The 15,068-nt window shown below is 38.5% G+C and overlaps 1 protein-coding gene across 1 annotated transcript in view; it reads right to left on the bottom strand.

Moving 5' to 3' along the window:
• FREM2 (FRAS1 related extracellular matrix 2) overlaps positions 1 to 15,068 on the bottom strand; it is a 162,216-nt gene that overhangs the window by 37,988 nt on the left and 109,160 nt on the right. Inside the window, exons 7-8 of the mRNA XM_036090816.2 lie at positions 2,551 to 2,700; positions 676 to 885 (exon numbers count right to left, since the gene is read on the bottom strand). Of these exons, the coding sequence (XP_035946709.2) occupies positions 676 to 885; positions 2,551 to 2,700 (360 nt within the window). The remainder of the gene's footprint in view (positions 1 to 675; positions 886 to 2,550; positions 2,701 to 15,068) is intronic.

Raw genomic sequence — 15,068 nt, forward strand, 5'->3', positions numbered from 1 at the left:
TTGTTTCATTTTTCCCTCCCTTCCCTTATGATCCTCTGTCTCATTTCTCAAATTGTGGTGGGGGAACTCTTGAGACACAATCAAGATATTGCTGGCAATCTCACTTTTTTTTTTTTTTTAATTTGAAAGGACTGCCTAATTTTATCAAAATGGTCAGAAGGAGAAATGAAGACGTGGTCAGACAGGGTATTGTTATGGGTTGAATTGCTTCCCCTCCAAATTCACAGATTAAAGTCCTAACCCCCACAACCTGAAAATGTGACCTTGTTTGAGGCTATGGTCTTTATTGAGGTAATCAAGTAAAAATGAGGTCCTTAGAATGGGCCCTAACTTAATAGAACTGCTGTCTTTATAAATAGGGGAAATTTAGACACTGTGACACACACAGAAGATATAAAGACCCATAGGGACAAGCTGGGTATCTACAAGCCAAAGACAAAGGCGTGGAACAGATCCTTCCCATGCAGCCCTCAGAAGGAACCAACCCTGCCGACACCTTGACTTTGGACTTCTAGCCTCCAGCACTGTGAGACAAGAATTTCTGAGTCCATAGGACTTTTTATGGCAGCCCTAGCAAACTTATATACATATATAAACCGCAGGTCATCATTTTACTTAATCTGTATATAAACAGCCTATGAATTTAATTATCATTGTAAATGAATAAACACTCACAATCCGAGACAGAATCATTTATGGACACTGTGGCTTTGCTGGGTTCGCCAAGGGCAGCATTCATAGGCATACGAAGCACTAGTTCAAATTTCTCAATTCCCTCCAGCACCGGTTGCCCAAGGTCATCCAGGATGATAACACGAACAGTCTGCATGTTGACTCCGGGTGCAAAATCTAAATTCCGACTGATTCCCACATAGTCTGTTCCAGCTATACGCATAACAAAAGAATTATTCAGTTGGGGACTGACTAAACTAAATTATGAGAAGCAAATTATGTAGATCTATTTATGATTCTTTTTTTAAAAAAATATAGAGACCAGTATAACATTACAGAAAAATACACTTAGTGAAATGCAAAGGATTAGTATCATATTGGTTTTCAAGATGGTAGAACAAAGGTCTACCATCTGAAACTTTATTTTATTTACATCTAATGAGTTAGTTTAGCTTTGGTTATATAATCCCTCTATCTTTATTTTGGAATTCTTGAAGGGAGCTAATAAAAATCAGGTCTGAAATAATCAGCACACAAATCATATATGTGATCATCATAAATGACCTATAAAATATATACATTTAAATTTTGTTAACATCAGTTAAATATCTGTATTTATTTTCCAAAGCTACAAGAGAATATCCTATTTAGGTGTGTGTTTGCCTGTTGGCTAAAGAAACACATTTCAGGTATAAGCTTTTGTCCCACACGATCCGCCCACACTCACGCCAGGCAAGTAGAGCAATCCTTTATTCTCAAAGACATATTTGATTTTTGGCTTATTTTTTCAGACCATGGGATGCAAACCTAGTGTTGACACCTCCATTTATGTCTAAAGTAGTTACAAACAAAACTGTCTGTCAATTTTTAGGCCCCACATTCATAAAGACTGGGAGTGGGTGACAAGGGTTTGATATTATTGCTTCTTTGTTTTCATACCTTCTGTTCTTCTAACCCTCATTTTATATATATTCTCTTTACTTCTGAATACACATCTATGAGTGTATCTGCCCTTAATTCATTTTTTAAAATCTCTATCTGTATCTCTTTCTGGTTCTTCTCGTATTTTTCTTTTCCTCTGCTTCTTCATCTTTATTCTCACCTCTCTTTCTCTGATTTGAATTTTTCTTAAAAAATAACTAATTTGGTGAATCAAATGCTTATTGGACACTTACTACATGCAAAGCATCATGCTGGTTCCACTACGTGGTATGGCCCCTGTTTGCTTTGTGTGATAAGTATGTGATGGGCATATGATGTATGTGTGTGCGCACATAAGAAAGAAAGGGTGCATTGTTGGCAATTTAGGAGAGAAAAAAAAGGAAATTTCTAATCCTATGCTTACCCTAAACTTTATGATCAACTCTTCGGAGATGTAAATTCCAGAATAAAAGGCAAGTGCTTCCTGGCTAGGGTAGCTTATATAATGAAGTGTGGAAAAAGCCTTTGGCTCTGAAGTATTTATGGGGGCATCTGGTTAAAATGAAGAGGGAACCAAGTTGGAGATGCACATCTGCATGACACTTACACGTCATTAGATTTCTGTGAGGGTGGCCAGCATGAACATTCTTGTGCATACCAATGCCATAATACTCAGGTGTAGAGAACCAAATTCATGCAAATACAGGCATTAGAATTTAGGGTCATTGACTTACATGTTTGCAACGTAGCCTCCAATTTGTGGCTTTGCAATGTATTTTCTCACAGTAATACATAGAGCCTAGACTTACCTACGATATAATAATAATTTCAGAAAATAATTCCATTCATCCAGACCACTTTCACAGGCGTGAAGTAGTTTAGTTTTAAAGTATTTTGCGTCAAGGTGAGCTGAACCCAGAAGAACGATCAAAAGAGCTGCCATAGGAAACCGCTCACCATCAGCAGAGGGAGGATCCGTTTTCCGGGATCTGACTGTGACACTGGAAGACCTGGATAGGTCCGTGCCTGTTCTCCACACCCGCACCTCTGCGTAGCCGGCGCTCTCGTCCACAGGGTACTCGACGTCGCCGAAGTAGAAGACAGGTTCTGGGAAGAAGGAAACAGTGCCCCGGTGGTTAACTGTTTTCTCCCACATCAAGCCAGACTGATGGAATTCCAGAGTAGAGTTAGCTTCCTTTTACTGACTCCCTTCTATCATATTTTCTCCTTTCAGTAAGATAACATCCCTTTAATTTGTAGATTTATATAGTTTTCAGGTCAAAAGACCTCTGCTGAAAAGCAAAAATACTTATGGATAAGTGCTTCGTGGAACATTCTCGTCTTGAGGCTTGAGTTACTTTGTCCCCCATCTGTGAGATTATAAGTGACTCTAAATGTACTTCCTGTTCAGTTTAGCTGGTAAAATAGTCCCCCAAAGGAAACAAAACACACAGGCTGAAATGCAGTAAGTTTTGTCTGACTGCTCATTGTATCGTCACCTGGAGACTATTTGTATGAGGACATCTTCTGGTCCATTACATATGGCCTTAATCCAGCATCTTTGGGTCTATAATAACCACTGCAGAGTTAGCACCTATTGGCATAACTAGACTAAACATATATAATTACCAGTCCTGAAGACCTTGGGGAGACCCGGACATGACTGTAGGTTACCTGTAGAGTTTTGGGGGTGCCTGATACCAACTGAGATTCCACTAGAGAAATAAGCTCTTACCAAGGGATTTGTCTTAAACATGTATGAAAACGATGGGACTTAGTCATGAAGGTAGGACACATGCTTTGGAGACTCTGTTTTTCTCTGGTACTGGTGATGAATTGATCCAATCATCGTCACTCTGACTCCTCCTGTGATGGACAGTTTCCCTGGTGAGACAGCTGCCAAGTCACAGGGGTAGTAGCAGTCAGCTGAATAACGAGGGACACTGAGAGAGAATTCGTGGGCTGACTTATAAAAAAACTTACTTTGAAATATTTATAGGCCATAAGAAAGCGTAGAAATAATATAGAGGGTATATTTTTACCCGCTGTGAGTTTGTTTTATAACCAAACCTTGACAAAGATAAATTAATTTGAGTGTAGACACAGAATAATAGCCCTTTGACTTGAGACATAGTCATCTCTGTCTGGTTTCACAAGACTCAAAAGGACTGAGTCTCAAAGAGTCATATAGCTCATCAATGTTCTTCAAACACAAGACCCTTAAAGAGACGACCATCATGTCTCAGAGCATCTAACTGAATTACTAAACACACAAAAATCAAGCAAAACCCTACAATCATGGCTTACAACCAAAGGCAATCCATTTTGCGCACTGTTTAAATTGAGCATAAATTCTTTATTTTTCTGACCCAAATAAATTACCTTTATTAAAACTAGAAAATTATGTTTTCTTTGTTTTTCCATATGGGGGGGGGCATAATAAAAGGCATGCAGTTCCCCTGAACTCTTGAATAATACAAAACCAACCTTGGAAATTTTGTTTGCCTATTTTGGTTCATGGGGTGATAAATCTGCCCAGGGCATACATCACCTCCTTCTCATCCTTTCAGCTTGGACGGTGTTAGGGCAAGTGAGTGTCTGTGTACGGATGAGGGTGTTAGCTTATTAACCTTAGTCAAGGCAGGCCTCAAATACAGGCCAATAAATTCCTTACATTTCTCACACCTAAGGAGGGGGCAAAGGTGAAGACAGAACTCTGAAAATGCTTATTCTGACCAGATGGCCAAACCAGGCACATCTGTATGTTTTTTCAAAGGCTTTTAACATTATTATGGAGGCTTGATCATTGGCATCCAATGTGATCTCTGTCTCTTCGCATTGCTGGCAAACCATATCATCGTACAAGTTAAGTTTCTGAGTTATGGGAGAGAGCCATGAAGTGCGGCGAGGGGGAGAATCTATATAACAGCACCTCCTATCTTCCGATTTCCCTCCTCCTCACAGATATATATAGAAGTGGGACAGATTAAATCATGTAAGGGACTATGACTGTTAAACACCAAATGGGCTACATATCAGAGACAAACTGATGCAAAACATGTGTGTGTTTAGACTCATTTTGTCAACAATGTGTCAGAATTTTTATGTTATAGTTTAATGGGTAATTCATATAAGGAAAAAGTCCTATGTAGTACTCTGAAAATTATGTCAATCAGCATATAGAGTAATGATAATAGTTACTGTATTAGAACATGAATTATGTGTCTGACATATATGCTTTATAGGCGTGTGTGTGTGTGTGGTGTATGCGTGTGGTGTGTGTGTGTGGTGCGTGTGGCAGAGAGGGGGAGAGAGAGAGAAGAGAGAGAGATGAGAGGGCCTGGCACATGTGACAATGCAATAAATAATATGATTTATGTGAATTCATACAAACAGTATTATCATAATTGCTTATTGGATGGTATGTTGTTACCTCCAGCAGAAAGAAAGAGGGGAAATGGAAAAAAGTTTTAATCCTAAACCTCTCAATTTTACTACAGCAACCAATAGAAGCATTAGAAAAGATATTTATTTCCTTAAAATTAACTTGTTGAAAATTGGTAGATTTATGTGATTCTTCTCCCTCCTATGCTTCACTGATGACAACTAGAAAATCGATCTATTAATCAATTGTAATCATTGCGGCGAATGTATAGAGTGATTAATATAAGCTTAAAACACTTCAATCGTTTTTATAAGAAACAATTCTTGTTAACTGCCTAGTTTCTTAGGATATGAGATAAAAATAAGTGGCTAGACATGAGTACCTCTCTATCTTTTCAGTGTAGTTGAATGAGAACTGAAAAGAATAATCATTATTATCATTTCAATTTCTCAATACCTTGTCAAAAATCTCTACAACTTTAATATTGTTTATAACTGTTATCATTTGGACAGAATCTCATGTAATATAAATGAGTTAAAAATCCTTCAAGCAGTGAATTGAGTTATAATCACTGAAGATAAATGGCAAGATGTTCCTGGAACATTTTAATGTGTAGGTAATAAGCAAGTAAAAGGAAGCAAAGGGTAAATAAACCAAGACTGCCAACAGCTGAAGGATACCTACACGGAATCCAGAAGAATGGCTTGTTCTGGGAAATTACTCTAATTTATGAGCAAGATTTTAACTCCCCTTTCTTCGGCAACATGTTTGTTTTTGTCTAGGAGCTTGGCTTCTCTTAAAATTTCACTGCAGACCTTTGCCTATTAGTTTTGTAGAGACCCACATTACAACTTCAAGTACTTTAGAAAAAGCCTATTTATTCTATAATCAGATCTCAAATAGGCTCTGTGCTGCATAAGTTCATAGTCTTAATGGAGAACACAGTAGGTGGCTGATATTATGACCTGAAATGAGAGAAGAATCTAATAAAGTCATGTATCCTACAGCCCGCACCAGAGAATACCATAAAGCAGTTATTCCTCACCACTCCGGGACCCATTAATGATACTCCGGAATGCACGTTTATTCCCTCTGCAGAGGAAAGGTAAGTTATACCCAAATAGTGTGTGTCTGACCAGTGCAAAGGAGCTTTTAATTTAGCCTAGTGAAACTTACAAGGGAAGCCAAACTATTCTCTGTATCCTTTGTGGTGTTACTCTTTTAAGTAGAGGGCACAGATGAAGCTATTGACTACAGAGAAGTCTATGTTAGCTCATTAAACAATAACACGCTTGTAAAGAATTTACATGCTTAAAAAATTGAACATACTTTTCCAGGGGGGGATACTTTCACCACAAACAGCAGGGATAGGATCCTGTCTGTTTCTCACAAATGTGGTTGATGAGGAGGCTTGGCAAGCCAGATAAGACATTCACAAGGACAAAGGGAAAATAACTTAAGTTTTTCCCCAGAGGGAAAAAGTAGACTTTTTTTTTTTTTTTTTTTGCTGAGTCTATGGTGTCTAGATTGATGTTTACAATTACATTGTGTCTCATGAGATGAAAGAAATAGGTGCCAGTAGTAATTGCTATCTGAAGCCAAATCTTATTTACTCACGTGTACAAGGACCATCAGTCAAGGAAGCTTTGTAGTTCTAACTAACATGTTTGCTTAGAACGGAACAAAAATGCAAGCTTTCATGCTGTCTTTTGGTTTAGTGCTGAAAATAATACAAAGAAACCTCCCTAAATTATTTTCAACTCAGGTCTCTGTTCTGAGCTCTGGACCTTGATAGCTAGCTGCCTCCTCAGCCCTGTGCGCCGCACAGCAAACTTCTTCCAAAGAAAGTCAGGAGAGTCACCTCCACTGCCCGCTCCTGGTTTCTCTTGGGCTCAAGGGCCACTTTCCTAGATTTGGCCAGCACACTTGCCATTGTAATCCCACCCCCCCACACCCACTTAACCAGGCTCTTAACCAAAAAGTTCATCCCTCAAAGCAAATTTCATCATGGTAATCCAGCTACAGAAAACCTGTCAGCGTTCCTCACCATTCGTAGATTGTTCGCAAACTCCTTGACATGGTTTACAAGACATTGGAGCCTCTGGTCTCAGTTTACCTTTAGATCTCATTTTAGGCCCCCTTCTGCTCAACAGTCTAGGGTCTTGAATGTCTTAAAAGCGTTGCTTCCAGGCTTTGCTGTAGCACGCCCTTGGTTTTGCACACTCCTTTCCTCCTCCTCAGGGGGGTAACCCCTGCTCCTTCCAGACTTCTGCTTAGAAGTTACTTGTGCTAGGAAGCACTCTGTCTTCCCCATCAAAGGCCCCACTCTCTCCACTGGTGGGGTCTCCGAGTTTTCTCAGGGGAGGAATTAAGCCTCCTTCATTCACTGGTGTTTCTCCAATACTTAATGTAATGAATGCTTGGCAGTAGGTGCTCAATCAACATTTGTAGAGTGAAGGAACATCAGTAAAATAGGATTTTTTTTTTTTTTCCAGAACAAATGAATAAATACATCTTTGTGGTGGGTGAGTTAGAAGACTACACTCTTGGGACACCTGGGTGGCTCAGTTGGTTAAGTGTCCAACTTTTGATTTAGGCTCAGGTCAGGATCTCAGGGTCGTGGGATTGAGCCCTACGTTGGGCTCTGAGCTCAGGGGGGAGTCTACTTGAGATTCTTTCTCTCTCCCTCTGCCCCCCTCCCCCAACCTGGTCTGTCCCTCTCTCAAATAAATAAATAAATCTTCAAAGAAGAGTACATTCTTAGCATCAGGTAGTGGGAGTAAAGAAGCCTCTGAAGAAGGAGCAAGTGGTTATCCTTGTAGTAAAAGGACTTCGTAGGGCTGCCTTTTGGATCTGGAGGAAGTCCAAGGGGAAAGGGAACTGAATCACAGTGAACTCAAAGAAAGAGGGTTCTTTCTCTTTTTTAATCCTTTGCCTCCAGGGGATTCCGAGTAGGATGTGCATCGGAATCTCCCAAGATCAGGGGCGCCTGGGTGGCTCAGTCGTTAAGCATCTGCCTTGGGCTCAGGTTGTGATCCCAGGGTCCTGGGATTGAGCCCCACATCGGGCTCCCTGCTTCTCCCTCTGCCGCTCTCCCTGCTTGTGCTCTCTCTCAAATAAATAAATAAAATCTCAAAAAGAAAACAAAAAAAAGAATCACCCAAGATTTAAAAACTGATTGGATGCTAGGCCTCACCTCCAGTTTATGGAATTAGAATTTCCAGTGGGCGCCCCAGGCACCAGTGTTTTTTGTTTTTTTAATGAAAAATATTTTTTATAGTAGTTTTCAGTTCACAGCAAAATTGAGCAGAAGGAAAAGAGATTTCCCATATCCTCCTGACCCCCTCCCACACTACACCAGTGTTTTTAAAAACCTTTACAGGTTTCAGCAATCTGTGTGTTGTTTTAGCTCATTTCCGTGTCTTTAGCAAAAAATGACTACTTGTTGGATATCACACTAATTGTTTTGATTCAGTATCTTCATCCTCACCATCACCTTATGAGGTATGTACTATATTAATCTTGTTTTCACAGAGAAGGAAACTAAGGATTAAGGAGGTTAAGAGACTTGTCCAAAGTCACACATGAGGGAAACGGTGAACACCTAGACAAAGCCTGAGCCCTTAACTGAACTAGCTAACATTAACTAAGGCAAGAGAGGAGTCCTAATACAAAAGGTTTTCAAGCACCGGGTGACATATGGAAGTGCTGAATCACTATATTGTACACCTGAAACTAATGTAACATTGACTTCTGCTTAAAGGCAGTTTTGTGATTTTCTATCTTACATTCTCTAATCTAGCAGCAATGATAGATTAAAAATTAAAGGTAATATGCCATTTCTTTTTGGTAGCTTTGATGATTTTCCCCTTTATTGTTAATATACTTGATAAGGAAAGGAAAGGCTATGCTCCAAACAAGGTAAACATCTCTGTGAACTAAAAAGGTAAGACCATCATAGTGATGAGTGGAGCCGATGGTTGTGCTCATCTCTGAAGTCTGAAGATGGGCTGTAACTCAACATTTGAGTCATAGAAACCAAACGAAAACATAATTCAAAGGTGAGGGCAAAATATGGATATTTCTAGGCAACAAAGATGAAGAGGTTTTTACTCATTTATAGATGCACACTGAGAAACTGCTAAAAGCACAGAAAAAATACATAAATTCAAAGGGAAGAACTGTATATACAAGAACTAATAAAATATGCTGGTAAATCCAACTAACTATTAACTACAGACATAAGTAAGAATCATAGTTGATATTTTTCAGTAGCATTATTAACTAAAGTCCAAGTATGATTTAAAGCAAAATCATTAATAAAAAGGAACTCTCTATATAAAGAGACAGTTCACCAAGCTTATGTAATAATCCTGAATTTGTATTGAAATATATAAAGCAAAAATTGACAAGATTACAGGAAAATATTGATTAATCTACAATTATAGTGGGTTTTTTTAATTGTACAATTCTCAGAAAATGATAGATAAGTCAGAACATTTTGTAGAAATACAAAAAAAATTGCAACATAATCTTTGCCTAATGTATGTATGAGTCTGTGCTCCCCAAAACAAAAGATTAGTATCCAAAATAAATTAAACTTCCCATGAATCTATTAAAAAAAGTCATTTTTTGTTGTTGTTGTTGTTAAGAGAGTAAGAGAGAGAGAGTGTGCATGCAAGCGGGGAGGGAGAGGAAGAGAGAGAATCTTAAGCAGGCTCCATGCCCTGTGCAGAGCCTGATGTGGGCTCGATCTCATGACCTGAATTGAAATAAACAGTCGGACACTTAACTGACTGAGCCACCCAGGCACCCCATAGCAAAAATTCTAAAGCAAATGGAAATATTGCAGTTATATAAACATTCAAGTCTCAGAAGAAGAAACTTCCATTGTTATATGTAAATAACCTTAAAACAAGACATTATTTAGTACTCATAAAACTCAAAAAATAATACTCACAAAATTTAATATGCACAAAACCTAAATAGTTCAACAGGATGAGAAAACAGACATTGTCAGATGCTGCTGGTGGGAGTGCAAATAGATTATCCAGCATGACCCATCAATCCTACCTTTTGGTAAATATCCTACAGAAGTTCTGCACGTGTATACTTAGAAATATTTACAAGTATGTTTAATGCAACATTATTTATACTTACAAAACAAGGACAAAACTCAAATGTTCATGAGTAAGAGAATGTATAATTAAAACTCATCTAAATGTAATGACTAAGTTGTATGCCTGAAACTAACGTAACACTGTGTGTCAACCACACTAAAACAAAACTAAACTAAATTAAAAACAAAAAGCCACACTCATCTAAATGCATCAAAATAACAGATCTTGGAAACACTATGTTAATTAAAAAAAAAAAGCAAGTTGCAATAGACACATAACCAATTCATGATCATTGCAGCTTTGGGGGACTATGGTAGTTGAGTAATACCAGAGAGGACTTCCATTTCATGAAAAGTGTTTAATTCCTTTAAAAGATCTGAAGCAACTATGAAAAATGGTAACCATTAGTTTTAGATGGAGTGCATGTTATCCTGTATTATTTTTTACATTTTTGTAAAAAAAAAAATTTTACATGATAGTTATAGAATAATGTGCATAAGATAATTCATTTTATCAAAATGTATGTATATATTGTTTTTTTTAAAGATTTTATTTATTTATTTGAGAGACAGGGAGAGAGAGAGAGCACAAGCCGGGAGGTGGGGGCAGAGGGAAAGGGAGAAGCAGACTCCCCACTGAGCAGGGAGCTTGATGCGGGACTCAATCCCAGGACCCTGGGATCATGACCTGAGCTGAAGGCAGATGCTTAACCGACTGAGCCACCCAGGTGCCCTATATCGTTAATGCACAGAAAAATAGGACAGAATATATGTCAAGCTAACTGGTTATTTCCTAGGGATGGCATTATGAGGAAATTTGACCTCCTTTGCTACACATTTCTAACACATTAATTACATACATACACTTAACTTTTTTTTTCAAGTAGCATGTATTATTTTGTAAATAAGAAAAACAAGGGGGGAAAATATGATGAATTTTCTCCTATAAATAACATCTTCAAAAAATTAGTTTTAAATAATTTTGACTGGGCCTTTCCCTACTTTTCTTTCAAGAAATACTTTAAATACATAAACATACATTCTTAAGAATGACCTCATAGCTAGGCTTTAAAAAGCATTTTCAAAATTCTTGTTGGAAAATAAAGTTCAAATGTGTATTTAAGGGGAAAGCTTAGGAGTATGTATCAGTTTAAAGGCATGTTTTGACATTTATTTTTCTTGCCAACTATAATTTTCTCAGAGAGCATAAAGAAAAGTCAGTACATGTCTAGAATGCTGATAATTTAAGGACTGAATCTTCCCAAGATTTCAGGGGAGAATATATGGCGAGTTTTTCTCCAAAAGGATAATGTTATCAGAGATTTTACTGTCAATCTAGCTTCACTCCAAAATTCTGATTTTGTCTTTTCCAGGGTCTATGTAAGTTTAAAATAAAGTTTAAATGTTATGCTCATCAGAATTTTCCACCATCTAGTAGCATTTGAAAGTCTTCTTGAATGTTCTTTATTCAACAAATACTGTTAAGCATCCTGCCTTCTAGGAGTGTGCTGTGGGTTTTTTGCGTAACTTTTTATTTTTGTTTCTATCCTAAATGATATATTGCATAAACAGAAGGGGAAGAAAAAACTGGTCATGACCCACTAATGGATTTTTCAACCCAATGGGATGCAATTTACAATTTCCTAAACATTACTCTTTATTTATGGCAAGGTTTCCCAAAGATGGTCACATACCCGTATTGCAAGTCCCTGAAGCGTTTTTAAAATGTAAATTCCCAGGGCGCCTGGGTGGCTCAGTTGGTTAGCGACTGCCTTCGGCTCAGGTCATGATCCTGGAGTCCCTGGATCGAGTCCCGCATCGGGCTCCCTGCTCGGCAGGGAGTCTGCTTCTCCCTCTGACCCTCCCCCCTCTCATGTACTCACTCTCTCTCATTCTCTCTCTCTCAAATAAAAATAAATAAAATCTTTAAAAAAAAAAAATGTAAATTCCTGGGGTCTCACCTCAAATCAAAATTAAAATCTCAAAAAATTTAAACTGTCTCAGGTGAACAGCCTGCACACTGGAATCTGAGAATCATGGTTGGGGCGGGGGGTGGCGTGGGGGCGCAGGGACTGCACCAGGTGCTATGGTGCAGAGGTTCTCCGTGGGTTGTCATGTGCTGGAGACAGCAGGATGGCATCCCCAACAAGAAAAATGCTCTGTATTCAGGCTGAGCAGGTTTTGACAGCAGTGAAAAGGAAGGACATCTCCAAAGGATTAGGAGCAGCCAAGTCCTGAGCATGTGCAGTGGGTTAAAAAGCGGTGTGGCTCAAGTATATGGAGTTCTCGAGAGCGCAAAGATGAGGGCGGAAGTTGAGGTTACAATCAGTGGTGGCTGTGTGTGTTCTTGTATTTGATGCCAAGAACTATGGACAATGAGCAGTCATTGATCGTTTTTAAGGGGAAGTGACACAATCAGGACTTGATTTGCAAAAAGGGGAACCAGGGTGATAGAGGAAGGGCGAGATTAGAGGCTAGAAAAGGGTTACGGAACTACAATGGATGGAAGCGTTGGTGAGGTTTAAGATAGGGCCTGAAGGCGGGAAAATTGAGAATTCAGCTTCAAGAGGAGTCTCAAAAATAGAGTGGCAATGCTTTGCGATCAATTAAATGTGGCCAGCGATAAGAAGTGGATGAGTAGGGGGTATCCAGCTTAGTCAATGGGGCAACTTTTTAACCGTAAAGGGCATCCACGCTGTCAATCGTAGTTGCTTTCGCCAACCGATTGCTCTGCTCCATAATCTTTCTCTCTGCTTTCATTTGCTATCTTTCTCAAAACTCTTGGATGATATGTTTCTTCAAAAACGATATACGAGCATGCTGTATTTACATCTGTGGATCCTTCCTTTAGGGCAGATGAAGATTCCCAGTTATTTGTGGTTAAGAAGCCAGATGAGAGCATCCTCTAATTTTCACAGAGATAATATATTTAATTAAACCTAAAGGTACAAGTGCTTGGCTTGTCACAAGTTCTCAGTAAACGTGAATCATTATTTTCATTATATTTTACAGATACTTTCTATTCATATGTATATTGTTACATCTAAAACCGAAAGTAATGATAAATATTAGACAACTAAATGACAGGTATGTGAGAAAGGATATTTACTTACAGCATCTGTGTGATAGAAAAAGATGTTACAGCCACACTGTGGAATACTATGTAGCCACTAAAAAGAATAAACAGGGTTTATGTGTGCTGGCATAAAAAGCTTTTCATGATATGATGCTCTGTGAAATAAACATAGCATGAGGTAATATGTATAATATGATCATGTAGGAATAACAAATACTTATTTTCAGTGCGTCTGAGCTGTTCTAATACATATATCTCATTTAAACCTCCTGACTACCCTTTGAAGTAGGTACTATTACCATCTCCACTTTACTGATGATGACTGCTAATCAAGTCCAGACATTTAAGATCAATAGCCAGTACATGAAAGGAAATCAGACCCTCTGCTTCTAGAATATGTGCTAGTTGCCACTTCATTATAGCAATAATTACCTCTAATCAAAGTGATTGGATAAATGTGTGCATCTAAGTGTGTATATAAAAAATCCACACATCGCACTCAAGTGACCTCAAGGAAGAGGTGTGGGTTTGGTGAGACATAACCAGACTCTTCCCATTTAGCTGATGTACTTCTTTTTCGTATTCATGTAATACTTTTGTAATAAAAAGACTAATACTAAACGAGGGTTAACCTGCATAATGTACCTCCTTTAAACATAGATGCAAAATATTATTAAAGAAAAAGGGATTAATTAGAGAGCGAAAAGTCTGTCCTCTCCTGTTAAAATCTTTAAGACATTTTTTTACTCTTAACAGTTTCTGGCATCTTTACCGACTTACTGTGGTATTTCACAGTGTTGTGGATGAGTACACTCCCGAGGGAAATGAGCTCTTACTTCACCTTCAAAGAAACCATTATCTGAGTCCCAAGGCCCTGCAAAATTTGTCTTTCCTTTCTTCTATATAACCTACTCCCTGTTGACAGCTGCCAAGCCAGTCCTGCCCCCAACACTGCTCACACTGCACCTGACGCGCTATATTCAAACGACTCATCCACTCATTCGTGTCCCTCATTAGATCTTCCCAAGAAGAAAATAAGTGGATTGTTCATCTGTAAACTCCAAGGAGAAGCATGCAGCCCGGCATAGCAGGGGGTCATCAAAAAATGTGTGGAGACATAAGCGGGGAGGAATCACTGCTTCTAGAGTTTCTTATCCAAAGTAATCATTTTGGCTCCAAAGCTCCTCTTATGAGGGAGAATACACCAATTAATGTTATAGTTACTGTCACAGTAATATAACAAAACAATTGCCACATTTACTGAGTGTCTGCCTCTGCCAGTCACATGAGAATGTCTAGAATCCTATTTCTTCTTTCTCTGAACACAATTAAATACCTGGAGAGGTGAACATTTTTAGAGTATTTTCTTTAAAGATGTGTAATAAGAGTCTCCTTGAGTGACAAGAGAGGAACACAATAGTCTACGTAAGAGAAAACTAGAATATTAGAGCTCATTATTCTTCAGTTGTGACGATAAATTTCTTCATCAAAATAATATATATATATCATCATAGGAGGGGAGGAAAATGAGGTCTCACTTTAGGCTCAAACTCCCCATACCTTTAAAATTGTTACTGCTCCAAAAACCACCAATCAGAAGGCAGACGTGTACATTTTTATTCCTACTAACTAAAGTGAACTTTACAAGCAAGATTTCAGAATCAATGGAGATTCTGACATCAGGGTGATTTATGTGGGAATCCCAACAGCTGAACGAAGAAAGATTATGACCAACATAATGTCAAACACAATCTGTGTGCGGTCTCAGGAATAAAAGCATGGGGTTGACACTTGAAAAATAAATAATCTTGACCACAGACTACTCAACAATTGACACTTGAAACATGCCCGCAGGCGGCAAAGGAAGGGACTCCAGAATAAACAGCCGAAACGAC

The sequence above is a fragment of the Halichoerus grypus genome, chromosome 4 (assembly GCF_964656455.1).
Source record: "Halichoerus grypus chromosome 4, mHalGry1.hap1.1, whole genome shotgun sequence".
In the NCBI taxonomy this organism is placed as follows: domain Eukaryota; kingdom Metazoa; phylum Chordata; class Mammalia; order Carnivora; family Phocidae; genus Halichoerus; species Halichoerus grypus.